The sequence below is a fragment of the Stegodyphus dumicola genome, chromosome 7 (genome assembly GCF_044657685.1).
Source record: "Stegodyphus dumicola isolate Sdum_Otavi_A_Nest chromosome 7, ASM4465768v1".
Taxonomy (NCBI): Eukaryota; Metazoa; Arthropoda; class Arachnida; order Araneae; family Eresidae; genus Stegodyphus; species Stegodyphus dumicola.
In genome coordinates, this window is record NC_140774.1 from 53,953,517 (window position 1) to 53,968,361 (window position 14,845).

Genomic DNA, 14,845 nt, shown 5'->3' on the forward strand with positions numbered 1-14,845 from the left:
ATACTGCCTATTATTCCAAAATTTAATTTTTCAAAGACGAACGCGCAAACCTTAATTACAATTGATACCAACTGTAAAACGTATGGGAAACAGAGCATCTTGAATGAAACGAAAAAAAAATAAATAAATAAATAAACAATCTCTTTGATGATTACGCAACGATCACTTAGCGCTCAGAAGATTCTACGAGTATTTCCCGCTCGATACGCTTCAGTTAAGACGGTGAGGAAAAAATAGCCAACGAAATGTTGCGACTAGGTTACAGTTGTATCCGCCTTGCTCCTAATCGGGCTGATTTTTTTAATATAGTTGCCAAAGCTGGTTCCGGTCTGCTTTTTGTTTAATTGATTTTATGGAATCATTTTAGTTTCCTCTTTTCATTTCTATGTTTTACTGTTTTTCTAAAAATCTAGCAGTTGTTACAATTCTAAAATCATCAATCCATCAAATGCTCATCTTATTACGACTACGTGATTGTGCAGTGTAATTTGTTAATCACGCTCTCCATTGTTAATTTGGGAAAGTTTCTGAAAGAGATATCTGTGTATTCAGGTGAAAATGTGTCCTATTTCCACATGTATAGCTTATTTCCACGATTTTACCCCTTCGTTTTAAAACGGCGAACTGTTATGTATTTGCTTTATCTGACCAATACAAAACCAGAAAACATTTCTTTGAAATATGTACATTCTAATGCAAATATTTCACTTTTTTTTTTAAATCTTCACATCTTAACCTTATAGATTATTTCAAAAATATCATTAGTGAAAAAACGAGACGTATTTCTGCTCTATTGTTTTGACTCGTGCATAAAATTTTAGGTAATAACATTTAATAATCCTTACTCAAACGTATAATTGACTGACACTGGATTTGCTCATCATGAATTGCTCTTTAATTTGAAGGCTGATGTATCATAAAAGTGATACATGCAGTGATCGTATAAAATATTTGAAAGGTATTTTTTATAAGATGGCTTAATCCAGAATTCTACTAACATTTTAGTTCTGTTGGATAAAAATAACGACTTTAGACGTCAGTGATTCAATCCTCGCCCCATACCAAAAAATACTGTCAATTGATACTCTGAGGAATATATTTCTTTTAATATTAATATAACTTTACTATACAATAGCATAAACTCTTACAAATAATGCCTAGTTCTGTTATATAATTTTACTAATCTTTTTTCCATTCCATATAACTTAAAAAATATATGTATATATAATTATACTGAGGAAAAATATTATATATAGACTTCTCGGCATATTCCTTTTTCAGAGACCTATTTTGGGATCCTACATACTCTTTCATTAATTAATTCATTCATACGTTTGCTGACTTAATTTCTAAAAATTATTCAAACTGTTTTGGAATGCTGTAAGAGATCTGAAGCAAGAATCTTGAAAAATCAAACGTATTCTTCCGGGAGTTGATCCCGAATCATAAAGCGGAATACGCTGACTACTACTGAACACAATCACAAGAACGGAATAGTTTTAATTCCTAAAAGTAACCATCAAGTAATTATTTTTAATTTCTAGTTTAATTGTTTTAATTTATGTAATTTTCATGCGAAGAATTTTAAAAGGAATCAGAAATTCGTCAAAACATCTGTTTATAATAAATAACAATATATTAAATTTCAAGTAAAATAAATTATACCATAAATCAATTTAGCTCAATTGGCAGTTGATATAAAGGAGTCTACTTCGCAAAAGTAAAAATAAAATTGATTTAAATTTTATACATGGTCCCATGGGAAAACGGTTGAGTTTGTCCTCTAAAGTTACAAATATTGCTCAGCATTTCTTAACTTACAACAGAACGAATTGTTCTGGAAATTGCTTGCATGAATAGGGCAGTGCTTTAGAAAGACGGCTGCATATGTTTTCTAGCAAAGAGCTTTGTATGCGTTTTCTTTTAATTGGCCTTTGAGTATGTATAATTTTATTGCCGGTTCTCTCGCATTATATATAAGGCTCGGAGAAGAAAAACATACGATGTTACACGTTTAATATACGATTATTTCTAGTTCTGAATTCTGTATATGATATTTTGTGGTAGGGAGCTTAGTGACTTTGATTGGAATTGTGCAAAAGGTGTAAAAGAAACACATATACAAACCAGTAAAGTGTTCTTTATCAAAATTAGAATATGCTGCTTATATATTGCTGTGGCTTGAAGACTTGTAAATAATTTATTTTATCCCTCTATATAACCAGAAAGATAAAAGTGAACTTTCAACTAGCATTGAAAGATCTCTGGTTCGAATCCCAGGGAAAGAACAATTGATTAAAAAATTCCCTCTTTCAATAACTCCACAACGGCAGCCGAAGCAGAATGTGATGATAGGATAAGTCATCACTAACTGGATTTGGTTTCTTAGATCTTATGCTTCATTCCATTCGTCCTTTAAATGAGGAAGAATATAAGGAATTATTTCATTCCTACGTGCGTGCCACTTATTAAGTTTTCAAAGCAGAAAATTTAAAAGGTCAAATGTGACTTCGCTTTATTAACTACGAATTCTTCAAGACTAGCGGAATGAGCTAGATATTTCCCTCTCGAGAGTACGCACAGGGAAATACGATAACTCTTTACACTCTTGTCGGCAATGATGACATAGATCAAGAAAAACAAATTATCAATTTTGTAATAATAAACTTGAATATGTGTCCTAAATGTCTAACTGAAAATTTACAATGAAATATCAAAATGGAAAGGAAAGCTTTAATTCTTTTAAAGTTGCTATTTCAGTATGTTAATGCTTCCGTCACAACTTTTATGATTTTGAAATTATTGGACTCTCGATTTTAAGAAAATTTAGCAGAAAAGAATGTAGAACATAAAAAGAACAGAGAAAGATAAAGGGAATATGATACAAAGAAATAATATTATTTGAAATTAACGTCAAACCCATGATGTTCTGCTGTAACTCAAGCTCAGAAGGAAAGAACGAAAATTAAAACACGAAATTAATCTTAGATTTACTTTTAATATAACCTTTTAATATAACCTTAATATTATTTGAAATAATATTATTTGAAATTAACGTCAAACCCATGATGTTCTGCTGTAACTCAAGCTCAGAAGGAAAGAACGAAAATTAAAACACGAAATTAATCTTAGATTTACTTTTAATATAACCTTTTGATATAACCTTAATATTATTTGAAATAATATTATTTGAAATTAACGTCAAACCCATGATGTTCTGCTGTAACTCAGGCTCAGAAGGAAAGAACGAAAATTAAAACACGAAATTAATCTTAGATTTACTTTTAATATAACATTTTAATATAACCTTAAACATTTTAACAAATTAATGAAAACAAAATGATACCGTTCTAATAAGATTAACTAAAATAATAAAATTCCGTACAACTACACTTTGCTCGAACTGAGTTAACGTGTCAATAACTAATAAACAAATAATTAGGATTAAATTAAATAACGGAATATATAAGCGAAGAAACGTTAGTAATTATTCTGTCTGACGAACGAAATAAACGGAGTAAATAATAACCCTACGTACAGTTACAAAATGCATCAATAATAATTATAAGCCTAAAAGTGACCTAAATGTGCTTGACTGCAAGCTCTAATCTATAAATAATCATTGAATGAAATATAACAAAATAAAATGTATCATACCTTTTCGAATTAATAATGCGACAGACTTAATTACCTTCCTCCACTCTTTTATTTTTTAAAATTGATTATTTTATTTCTCTGCCTTCCCTCCCCTTTTCGTAACACCTTTTTTTTTCTTTTTAATATTACAATTACTGATTTCTTTTCTTTTTCCAGTCCTTATTTAAAAGAATCAAATCCATTCAAATTCAGTACTTAAACGCGGCAATGCTGACGCAAGAGAAATTTCGTCCTTTGAAAGTTATCGCATTTTCTTAAATGCATAATCCACAGAAACACAATTTGTCTTTTTATTACAGGAATAAGTAATAGAGAATATATAGAGATCCTATTTGACGAAAAATGTTTCTGAATTTATGCAAAAGTATATGTGCTCATGTACTCGCAAAGATCTATTTAAAACTAAGCAATTCCGTATCGAAAAGACGTTAGAAATAGTGTTTATTAATTACAATAACGCTGCAAATGTTCATAGAAATTATCAGTTGGATATGTTGCAATTTATTTTCAAGGTACATCAATTAGCTATATTTCCAAAAGTAGAGTAAGGATTTAAATTATTAAGAAATGTATAGATTTCTCTTAAAGTGCTCAGTTTACTGATGATAGAAACGTAGCGCAGTCTTTTCTGTCTATTCCAGTGATTACTTTACATTATGTTATGTTACTGTAACCTCTACAAATCATACATAATCTTTTCTTTTGTACAACGTTATGTAGACTGAGTGTGGCAACAGTAAAAATGAAAATAGTCCTAGAATGATGTTTCTTAACAGATGATCTGTAAAGATTTAAAAGATGCTGATGAAGTAATAATGCAGAACTTGCATAAATGTATGTTTCTCGCACTGTGATAAAACATCGGTACCTAGAGCCATTAAATTTGGAATAACGTAATCCTCCACCGAATGTGGGAATCTGGAAACCCAAATTCGGAATTTGTTTTATTATTGATTTCATATTTTGTACTTTAACGAATTTTTGATTAACAAACTCAACTATTTCAAAGCGAGCAATGGCTACTCTGTACGGAGAGAAAAAAAATACCTTTATCTTCGGCGCGCGAGACTAAGTTTTGGAAATTCTTAAGATATGCTCTTTTAATATTATTTTGTGATATTGCTGTTGAAATGAATTTTATGGTTTAAGTGCGAAGGACATGATATTTAATAAATAAAGGTAACACACAAAACTTTAAAAAAACGTTTGGCTTAATATAAAACCTGAAAACTAAGATTTTTTAATAATAATTTTTAGAAATACAGTAAATATTTCTACTGGATTCATCTATCATAATTATCCCTGTAATACTTTTGGAATAACAATAAATAACAGAAGAAATTCTAATTCAGAAGTCAAACAACAAAAATCAGCGTTATATTTACAAATTTTACCAGGAATTTTTTCCCTCCGCTTTTGCAGCTGAGGATGGTGGTTCGGTAAAACCATCGAAACTAGTCCTGTGAAAATTTAAAAATATAACGCTGATTTTTGTTGTTTGACTTCTGAATTAGTATTTTTTCGGCGTGTTATTGTGTCTTAAACAGAAGAAATTGTTGCAACAGTGACATAAATTATACTTTAACGCGAAAACGATAATGTAACAGATTAAAAACTCTTTCAAAATATTAATGTTAATAATAGTATTTTTAATATTTCAATACAGTTTTCCAATTTATTTTCCCTTAGAATTATCCGCTATCCATAAAATGCTTCAGTTATCAGAAGGAACATATTTATAATAGTATTACTTTCTTGCTATCAGTAAAATCACATACTTAATAATATTACCTGTTTTTGATCTGCTTAAAGGGTGGAACTAGTAATCCTTTTGGGAAAGAGATCAAGTAAAATTAAGTACGATGGAAGCATTTTATGAGTATTTCTCTTAGCCAATTCAGCTAAATGTAAGGGTGATGTAATTGACATGAGAAGTAAAACAGTTTAGTCGGATTAGAAACGGCTTAAGAACTAAAGTATCTTTCATAAATCAAACTGCATCTAATTTAATATAGTTATTACCGTAATACATTACGAAACTTACGGACAGAAAGAGTGTGGTTTTAAATGCATAGTTTTATTTAATTTTTTAATTTATTCTAAAACATAATTAGATAAAGAAATTATGCAAGTAATGTTTCAATTTACACCAAAAGCAGATAAATATTATAGTCAATGCAAAAGATCAATGTAAACTATTTGGTAACATTTTAAAATATAACAAGGATAGATGAAAAAAATATAACATTTTCACTTGATGGCATTTTTTATGCCAAATTTTCCAGTAAAAACTAATCTTTTATCCTCGTCAGTTTATCCTGATAATTTTTCAGTTTTCCCTGATTATCTTTCACTTTATACACAAACTAGGACGTTATATACCGTGGAAAGCTCGAATTATAAATGATCTTGATTCCAAAGTCATTTACGGGTTTTACGGAACTGGAAAAAAGTGGGTGTTCCCATCTGAAACTTTCGAAATTTTTCCACTGTAACCGTAAATGTGAGAACTCTATTGTTTTAAATCATCACAATCTCGAGCACCTACCTTCAAATAACAATATCTGGAATTTTATTTTGGTTAGTCAAGCGGATATCTAGATATTCGTATATCCTAGATATTCTAGATATACCCTAGATATTCGTATATCTAGAAGTTTTTTATAACCAACATGCATTGTTGATATCAATACAAAGTATAGTTATGAGTATATCTTTAGAAGGTAGTATTGGTATAAAAATAGTTGTTTAATTGATACTTCCCTTAAAAAGTTGTTAACTTTTAGATAAGTAAATTATGGAGGGAGAACAATTTACTAAAACTGGAAAATGAGATCATTGGATATATTTAAAAGGCCAGAGGCAATATATCGTTTGGAGTAAAATTATAATTATTTCCAGCAGTAACACGACAAAAGAAAAATTTCACCTTCGTGATGCAGTAAAAAGATCCTTAATCTCTATTAAATTATCCATATCATTTCGAAATTATCTTCCCTATAAAGTTAAGGTATTATCTGAAATATATCTCAAATAAGAACTATTGGCTAGCTGGTTCAATTTCCGCAAGGTTATAGAGCAAAAATTATGCTAAAATTTTTATTGAATTAAAACAAAATTATGAAACTTTGTCTTTTTAGTCTGTGATAAAAGTAATTGAATCTTAAGTAACTCTAGGAGTAGAAGAACTTTAGAATCACATTTTCTCTTTTATTGCCTAAAGGCAATTTAAAATTAAGTAAGAGTTGTTTAATGACACTTTTCTTTCCATCATATCTTTTTTCTATTTTTTCCATTTTTGACTAACTTTCCAACTGTGATATGAATTTCATATACTGCTGTTTCTATAGACTGCAAAAATAAGTAGAAAACTATTCTTTGATAAAATAGCAGCAATTTTATGTGTATTTATATTCATTCATGTGTATTCATGTGCAACAGGAACTCTTAAATGCATCTAATTATATTTCTATTCTCTCTGTACTTTCTCACAACAAGACTTTTTCATAAATGAAATGAAATATTATGTATGTTTTAGGCATTCTTGTTGAACTAAAATGCGACAATAAATGTTATAAGTAACAGAAATTTCAATTGTTTTTAAACATCTCGTTTGGAATGAATTTACAAAACCTTTGATGGAAAGAAAATTTTCAGTCATTTCCCGTTATCTAGACTTGAACATGAGTTCAGACCTGAGATAAATTATGAGAAATTTCTTGGTAGAGCGTTCTTGATAGAGCGAGTGATTCTTGATATGCATGATTGAAAATAACAGAAGAGGCAAATAGTTGAGATTCAGTATTCCACCTAACCTAACATTCAGATGGTTCCGCCTTTCAATAGAAAGTTTCAAATACATATTAACAATTTTCATTACTTTTTCCTGGAGTTGACTAAAAAAGAAAAATTTCATCATCTCTACTTTTCTGAAGATTAGTACATTTTCCAAAGCCACATTTTTCTTCCTTCTGTAAAAACAACTATTTATTACCTGAATCTAGTACTTAAAAATCGCAAAATTTAACTTATAAAGGGAATAGTATAGGTCGTACTAATTATATTTTCAGAATAGTAAGTGGTTATATATTCGCTCTACATCAGTAATTATAATTAATTTTATATCAAGAAAAGGGGAACGGTATGATTTACTTACATTTGTTGGTCCACAGTTTTTGTTTCTGCAATCCTAACATCATTTTGAAAAGAGATGCCATGCATGGGCCTGAAATCGTAACGTCAGAACTGTACCGAAGAACCATAGGAATCACTTTCTTTACAAAATCCTCAGTGTTTTCTCTCATCTTGACAGAAGCTTCGTACCATAAATGAGCCATATGATCAGGATGATCGGGATTTTTAAGAATGTTTTCTACAGAGTTCTCATCATTCACTGCAATATTCTTATCTTTTTCTTCAGCTGCCGAGCCGACAGCTACGAGGTAAAAAAAAAGCACTGTACAGAGAAAGTGCCTCTCGAATCCGATCATTCTCAAATACTTACTTATGTCAAAACAAAAATGGCATTTAGAGTAACTCTTGTAACTAAAACAGAAAAATAGAAAAGTCACAAGTTCTTATGTAGGTACCATTTTGCACAATTCGCTCTATTTTTCGCCTGACATCACACAGATCACGTGACAGAACACAGCTAAAGAGAGTGTATTAACCAATATTAGATCATTTTACATGACATTTTCTTGTTAATTTGGGATTAAGTTCCCATGTTCGATCACGCATTATTTTATTCATTTATTTATTTATTTTCATTTTTCAGAAGCTTTCATTTTTCACTTTAATATTTTGATGCAGAATAAATTGCACGTTTAAATTTCTTTCTTCACAAGGCATTATTAAATTTTTGAAGACACATGTTCAGTTTCAGCAAGTCTTTAAACAGCTCTTTTGAGTAAATTAGAGTAAGATAAACGAGTGGCTCAGTATTTTTATGAGCATAACTTCGCATCCTTTGAGGCAGCATAAAATTTAATATATATCAAATAAGAAAGTAGTACATATCCCTGAATGTTAAAATGCTACTAGATTGTTCCAGTAGAATATCACGTTTCTTAACATCAGCTGAAGCACTTTCTTGGCTTGTTGAATCAGTTCCAGAGGTCCTGATGACTTAGTCTTTCACAACTGATTATTTAGCTCAGTAGATCTTAGGCCATTTCATTTTTCTGTTTGTGGATATGTTGAAGATACTTTGTTCGTGCCATATTTTATACAAGTAAGCTTAAATTATCTTTTAAATATATACAACTTCATTGTTTTGAGACAATAACAAAGGGTATAACATAAGAATTTGAATAATATCATCCTAACGCTGCGCTATATGACAAAAAAAAAATTTGCACACATAGAAGATTTTTAATTAAAACTTTTACAGTTTTCTCTCATTTCATGCATTACATGACCCACTGTGTTTGTAAATTTAAAAAATTAAACCATTTCAAATTATGTGAGTCATCTTGAATGTTAGAAATTATCCACTTCTACAAGTATTCAGTTAGTTTTCTTTTTTAAATTTTCCTCTATGTTAAACGTTTTTACTGTTTTGTTTTACATCATAGCAATTATAATTTCTAATATTACCATAAAACACCGGGAGTATCAGAATTTATGCTTACAATTTTAAGATGTTACAGCCCTTTTTATAATACAGTGTCTGGTGGAATTTGAAATATGAACCCAGAAATAGGTGAGTGGGAAGAACTTGTAGAACGAAAAGTCGTTTTAATCATGCATATTCGAAAAAAAATGTTTGATATTTACATGAATTGCTCAAACAAACGACCACCAGCTGCAATTCTTGTATAAGTATAACGAAATGATTGGGGTACGTTTTGGAGGCCAGGAATACATGAAGACACTTTAGAAGACGTGCTGGCATGTCACGTACTTCTGCAACAGCAAGAGCTAATTCTGGAATCAAGATCTTCAAAAGAGTCAATCTGCGTTTCGTAAACTATATCTGCTGTCGTTGTCATGCATGTATTCCAGCTGGTGGTCTTTTATTTGAACAAGTCTTGTTAATATCAGACACTATTGTAAATATCTGCCTTTAAAATGACTTTTCACTTTCCATGTTCTTCACACTTATTTAATTTTTGCTTTCGCATTTCACATTCTACCACACAATATATTGCGAAAATTGTTATTAGTCGTATTCTCTAACCTCTTAAAGTTGGGACTGTCAGCTTTGTTACATCTAGCATATGTACCTGCTATTTGATGTCCATGATTTTTTTAAGCGAATTCAATATACGAAAATTTTAACCTAAATTTCAGTTGTAAGTTTCTTCACTTTTCCAGACACCTTAAAAAAAACTTTTTTGAGGTGCTTATTATTTTCAGTTCGCAGATTTCGTATCTGAGGAAAAGGGTAAGTATTTCTACTTGAGTAAAATATTTGCTTTAGCTTCCCGTGCGAGCAATAGAATGAAATAAATTCAGAACACATCTTGAATATTTAATTATAATTATTTCACTTTATTAAGTTATAAGGTATTTCTCCCACTTCGCTAGCGTTCTTCGTGGTGTAACGATAGCACGCTGGGCCGTTATTCCAGACGTCCGTGGTTCGATTCCCGGCGAAGGCGGTCTCATAGTTTTCATCTTTTCTGCTTCCAATTAACCTAATGACACTACAAGTGGCTCCTGAACTAAAAGGGTTGTGGATGATGATTCTCCGCACCCTAAAACCCTAGTCGCCCTTTAAAAAGGGGAGTATATAAGGTATTTCTCCCACTTCCCTAGCGTCCTTCGTGGTGTAACGGTAGCACGCTGGGCCGGTATTCCAGAGGTCCGTGGTTCGATTCCCGGCGAAGGCGGTTGCATATTTTTCATCTTTTCTGCTTCCAATTAACATAATGACTCTACAAAGTAAGCACAAGTCTTCACGTTGCGTTAATTTAAGATTAAATAATGCAGCAATTTTTTTCCTGCTAGTAAATATGTTTTCGGCTTTGCCATTTTGAACAGCTCTTTTTAAAATATAAGATTTTGTATTCTGTACCTTTAATTTCTGGGGATATAATTATTAAACTAGCAGACCTACCATAGCTATCATTTTGAACATTTTGAATCCTTAACCCACCTCTTCCCAGGTATTATAATGTGATATGAAGTTTTCAGATTGAGTTAATATATTTATATACATATAAAACTGGTATTTATTCTCAGTCTGTTTTTGCCTGATTTTGATTCAGAAGTATACAAAACTAATTAACTCTTGAAAATGGGAAAACAAATGAATATTTTTATAACTTTATCTTGCTTTTGACTCAGGTTACTATGAGTCATTCTTTCCATTTACTAAAACTGAATAAATACAATCTGCCTACTGATAGAGAGATTATTAAGCATAAACTTGCATTCATGTTTCAGATCGATTTACTTATAGAAAATAATATTAATCTATCTGATCCATGAAATTGCGGTGATGGTGGAGATACACTGGCTCCCAAAAGTGTTCGTACACTTATGATTTTCATTGAAATAGGGCTCTATCCATTAATTAACAGTAAACTTCCTGAATGAGATTTTAATAATAAGATCTATAATCTATTCGTAACAAAATTACATGAAATATTTTTAAATATAGAGAAACTTTATTTTTAAGAAATTAATAATCAAACAATGACAAACATTTTATCTCACAAAAGTTTCCGTACACTTCAAAAAAATCTTGACATATTAGTATATATTTTCATTTTTCGTTAAATTAATATTTTGTAGGATATCCTTTAGCATCCACAACAGCTTTTAAACGTCTGGGAATAGATTTTTTTTTTTTTTTTTTTTTAAATTTTTGTATCAATGTTCATCCATTATTCCATCATGACTGTTTTGAATTTGCTTTTCGTTTTGATGTCGTGTTTTCGTACTCTAACCTCCAGTTCTTTCTAAATGTGTTCTATGGGGTTTAGATCTGGCGACTGAGGTGGTGTTTTCAAAACCAACGTGAGTTTTTCACAAATTCTTATCACGTAAAAATAAATCTCTCATCACGTTTAGTTAACTTTCTCAGTCGACCTTTTCTTACCTTGTTTTCAATCCGATTTTTTTTAAAGCGTTTTATCGCATACTACACTGTAGAATGGGATAAATTAACTAATTTAGCGATATTTCAAATTCATTTACCACTACTATGGTGAAAAATTATCAATTTTAGAATGCTCTTTGTAATTTCTTTACGACTGAGACCCATTTTTCAATAATAAATATAATATTATGAAGTAAACAATAAAAAATTAAAGCAAACGATTTTTACTTCCTTGTACGAAGTAAAAAGGAAGTATTGTAATCGCGAAAAGTTTCAGGCAGCATATTTCAACGAAAATATCCATTTTGACCGCTATCGAATGCAATTTAACGATGTTTTTGCGTTATATCTGTACGTAAGGACAGAATAAAAGACTTTTTTCCTTTAAAAAAATTATAAAACTGCTTTAAAATGAATTCTGAAGAGAATTTTCCGTGGCGTCTGTACAAACGTATGTACGTACGTACGTACGTATCTCGCATAACGCAAAACGAGTAGCCTAAGAACATTGAAATTTTGTATATAGGACTGCTATAACATGTAGATGTGCACCTCGTATTTTGGGCGCAATCGGCCGCACCAAACGTATATAAATATATTTATATCTGTTACCCGTCTCAGTGATCTCAGTTTCTTTACTCTTATATGTTTGTAAATTGTACATTTTTTGCTTCAAAAATGATTGAATTATGTTGTTTTTATCTTTCGGTTAAGGTTTTTATGCCTTTAGTAAATCTGTATGCAATATTTTTAGAATTATCAACAATTTAGAGTATTTGAATAGAACATTTGGCAACGATTAGATAATTCTTTAAATGATATAAATTTTGTGCATTCTGAGTTATTATATGAATGAAATATAATACTGTTAAGTGAACCTAGCGCCAGAGTGTCGCTATCGTAAACAAATAGAATGAATTTTTAAGAATACTTTTATTCTATTGTGGTTTATGCGCTGTCGGCGAAGTAGATTTAATTCAATCCAATAAGTTTAAATGAAATGAAAAAACAAATGCGTATAATTTAATATTCCGTACAAGGAAGTCATGTGGTGTACACATCAGATTTTTTTAAATGCCACCACAATGCAAAAAATTAAAAAAAGCGGCAAACGAATAGATTATAGATCTTATTATTAAAATCTCATTCAGAAAATTTACTTTTAATTAATAGACAGAGCCTTATTTCAATGAAAATCATAAGTGAACGAACACTTTTGGGAGCCACTGTATTTGTACTTCTTCAGATTCATGAAATCGGCAACAGAGAGCGATCAGGGCGTTGTATGTCTTAAAGATCAAAGGCCAAAACAATCAAATAAATCCTTCTAACCTTCACCATGTTCCTTGATTACCTGTCAGACGTGTGTTTTTTGTCGACAGCAGATCTGCAGAAAGATCTGAGTATTTTTTTGGCAGAATGCCAATCATAGTCGCGCTTTCCATCGTCAGATATTAAAAGAATCGTTTGGAAAGTTGTAAAATAAATCATGATATATAATCCTATGAAATTTAGCTTATACTTGAAACTCGTTTTTCTATTATTTCTTATAGTGGCTGGTTTATCATTGTCTGATTCAGAATGTATTATCGCCAAAATAGAATTTGTACTGAACTTAACCTGAACTTCGCGAGAACAAATAGAAAATAAAACGGAATTAAAAATCTTATTGATAAATAGAACCAATAAAGATTGGTTAATTATTCGACAGTTATAAATACTTTAAAGTTAAAATAAAATGTATTATACTATGCGAGCTCACAAGTGTACAACAATTATTTAAAATTACAACCAGAAATTGTTTTACAAATACAGTGATTTCACTTTTCTGCTGAAAGAACGTTTATCTGGACTTTAGCTTTTGTCAAATTATTCGTAATTCTTTAAGCTTCAGTTATACCAGTAATTGAGCAAAATCATAGATACAAGACTTCATAAATTTCTAATTAGATCCAAGGAGCGTTTGTAAAGACATTAGGTTTTTTGAAACAGGAAACGTGAAAAATGAGCAATGCCCTCGCCGGGACTCGAACCACGGACCTCTCGAATACGCCCCGAGCGTGCTGATTATTGTACCACGGAGGCGTGCTAAGAAGGTGGGAGAAATACCTTATATACTTCCCTTTCTAAAGAGCGACTGGGCATTAGGGGACCCAATCGCCAAATCCTTGTAATGCAAAATCATCATCCACCACATTTTTTAGTTCGGGCGCCATGTAATAGAATTTTTCGAAGAAAGAAAATCGGAGAAATCCGCAGAGCCCTCGCCAGAATTCGAACTCCAGACCTCTGGAATACGCGTCGAGTTTGCTTCCAATTACACCACGAAGGCATGCGGAAAGGAGGGAGAAAATACTTTATAAAGTGTATATCAGCGAATTTTGCATTTCAAGACGTTAACTTCTTAAAATATAATGAATATTATATATTAATTTTATGTAAATGCCTAGCAACATGTAGCAAATGTTCTATAAAACGCCCAACTTAACTTTAGACTCAAACGATGACGAGTGTCTCGAAGTTATTTTAACAGAATCTAAATTTGTAATCTTCTTGGTGATGTTTGTGAATTGGAAATTTCGCGTTTCTGTTGAAAAAAGCGCCTGAATATTGCTAATTAAAATACAGTCCGTTAAAACTATATAATATGTTATTTATTTGCATTATCACTTATTATTCTGCAAGAAAAATAAAAAGTAAATGAATAAGCAAAAATGCGACTAAATAAAATTGCTATTGTTCGTTGGAGTAATATCTCTATCTTATTTTAAGACATTTTAAAACTCAAAAAATAAGTTTAATATCGTACTTGATGCAATGAAATTTGTAACCGCATTTATTGATCACCTTTTACATGACATAAGTATTTTTTATAAATATGTATGAAATTACTAATTCTTGAATTTTGTTCCTTTCCATTAACTTATTAAAAAAAAAAGAAAGACCATAATAAAAATAGCAGATTTTTGCAAACAGTTGCTGAAAAGCTGGTTCATATAATTACTTTGAAAACAGTTTTCGAATACCATTCTAAATTGTGCTTAAAAAACAGTTAAACTCACAACTTCATCTAACCGTCTAGCGAGAACACGAATAATAAGCTGACACTTTCATACTTCCTTATTCGTTCGTCTTCGA

At 30.6% G+C, this 14,845-nt stretch overlaps 1 protein-coding gene across 2 annotated transcripts in view; it reads right to left on the reverse strand.

Moving 5' to 3' along the window:
• Positions 1–14,845, reverse strand: part of LOC118196477 (nose resistant to fluoxetine protein 6-like) — a 151,953-nt gene that overhangs the window by 131,857 nt on the left and 5,251 nt on the right. The window contains exon 1 of one of the 2 annotated variants that reach the window (XM_085820214.1): positions 7,814–8,171. The exons of the other annotated variant lie outside the window; for it this stretch is intronic. Coding sequence (XP_085676340.1) covers positions 7,814–8,147 — 334 coding nt within the window. The 5' untranslated portion in view covers positions 8,148–8,171. Of the gene's footprint in view, positions 1–7,813; positions 8,172–14,845 lie in introns of those variants that run through there. 2 annotated transcript variants of the gene reach the window in all.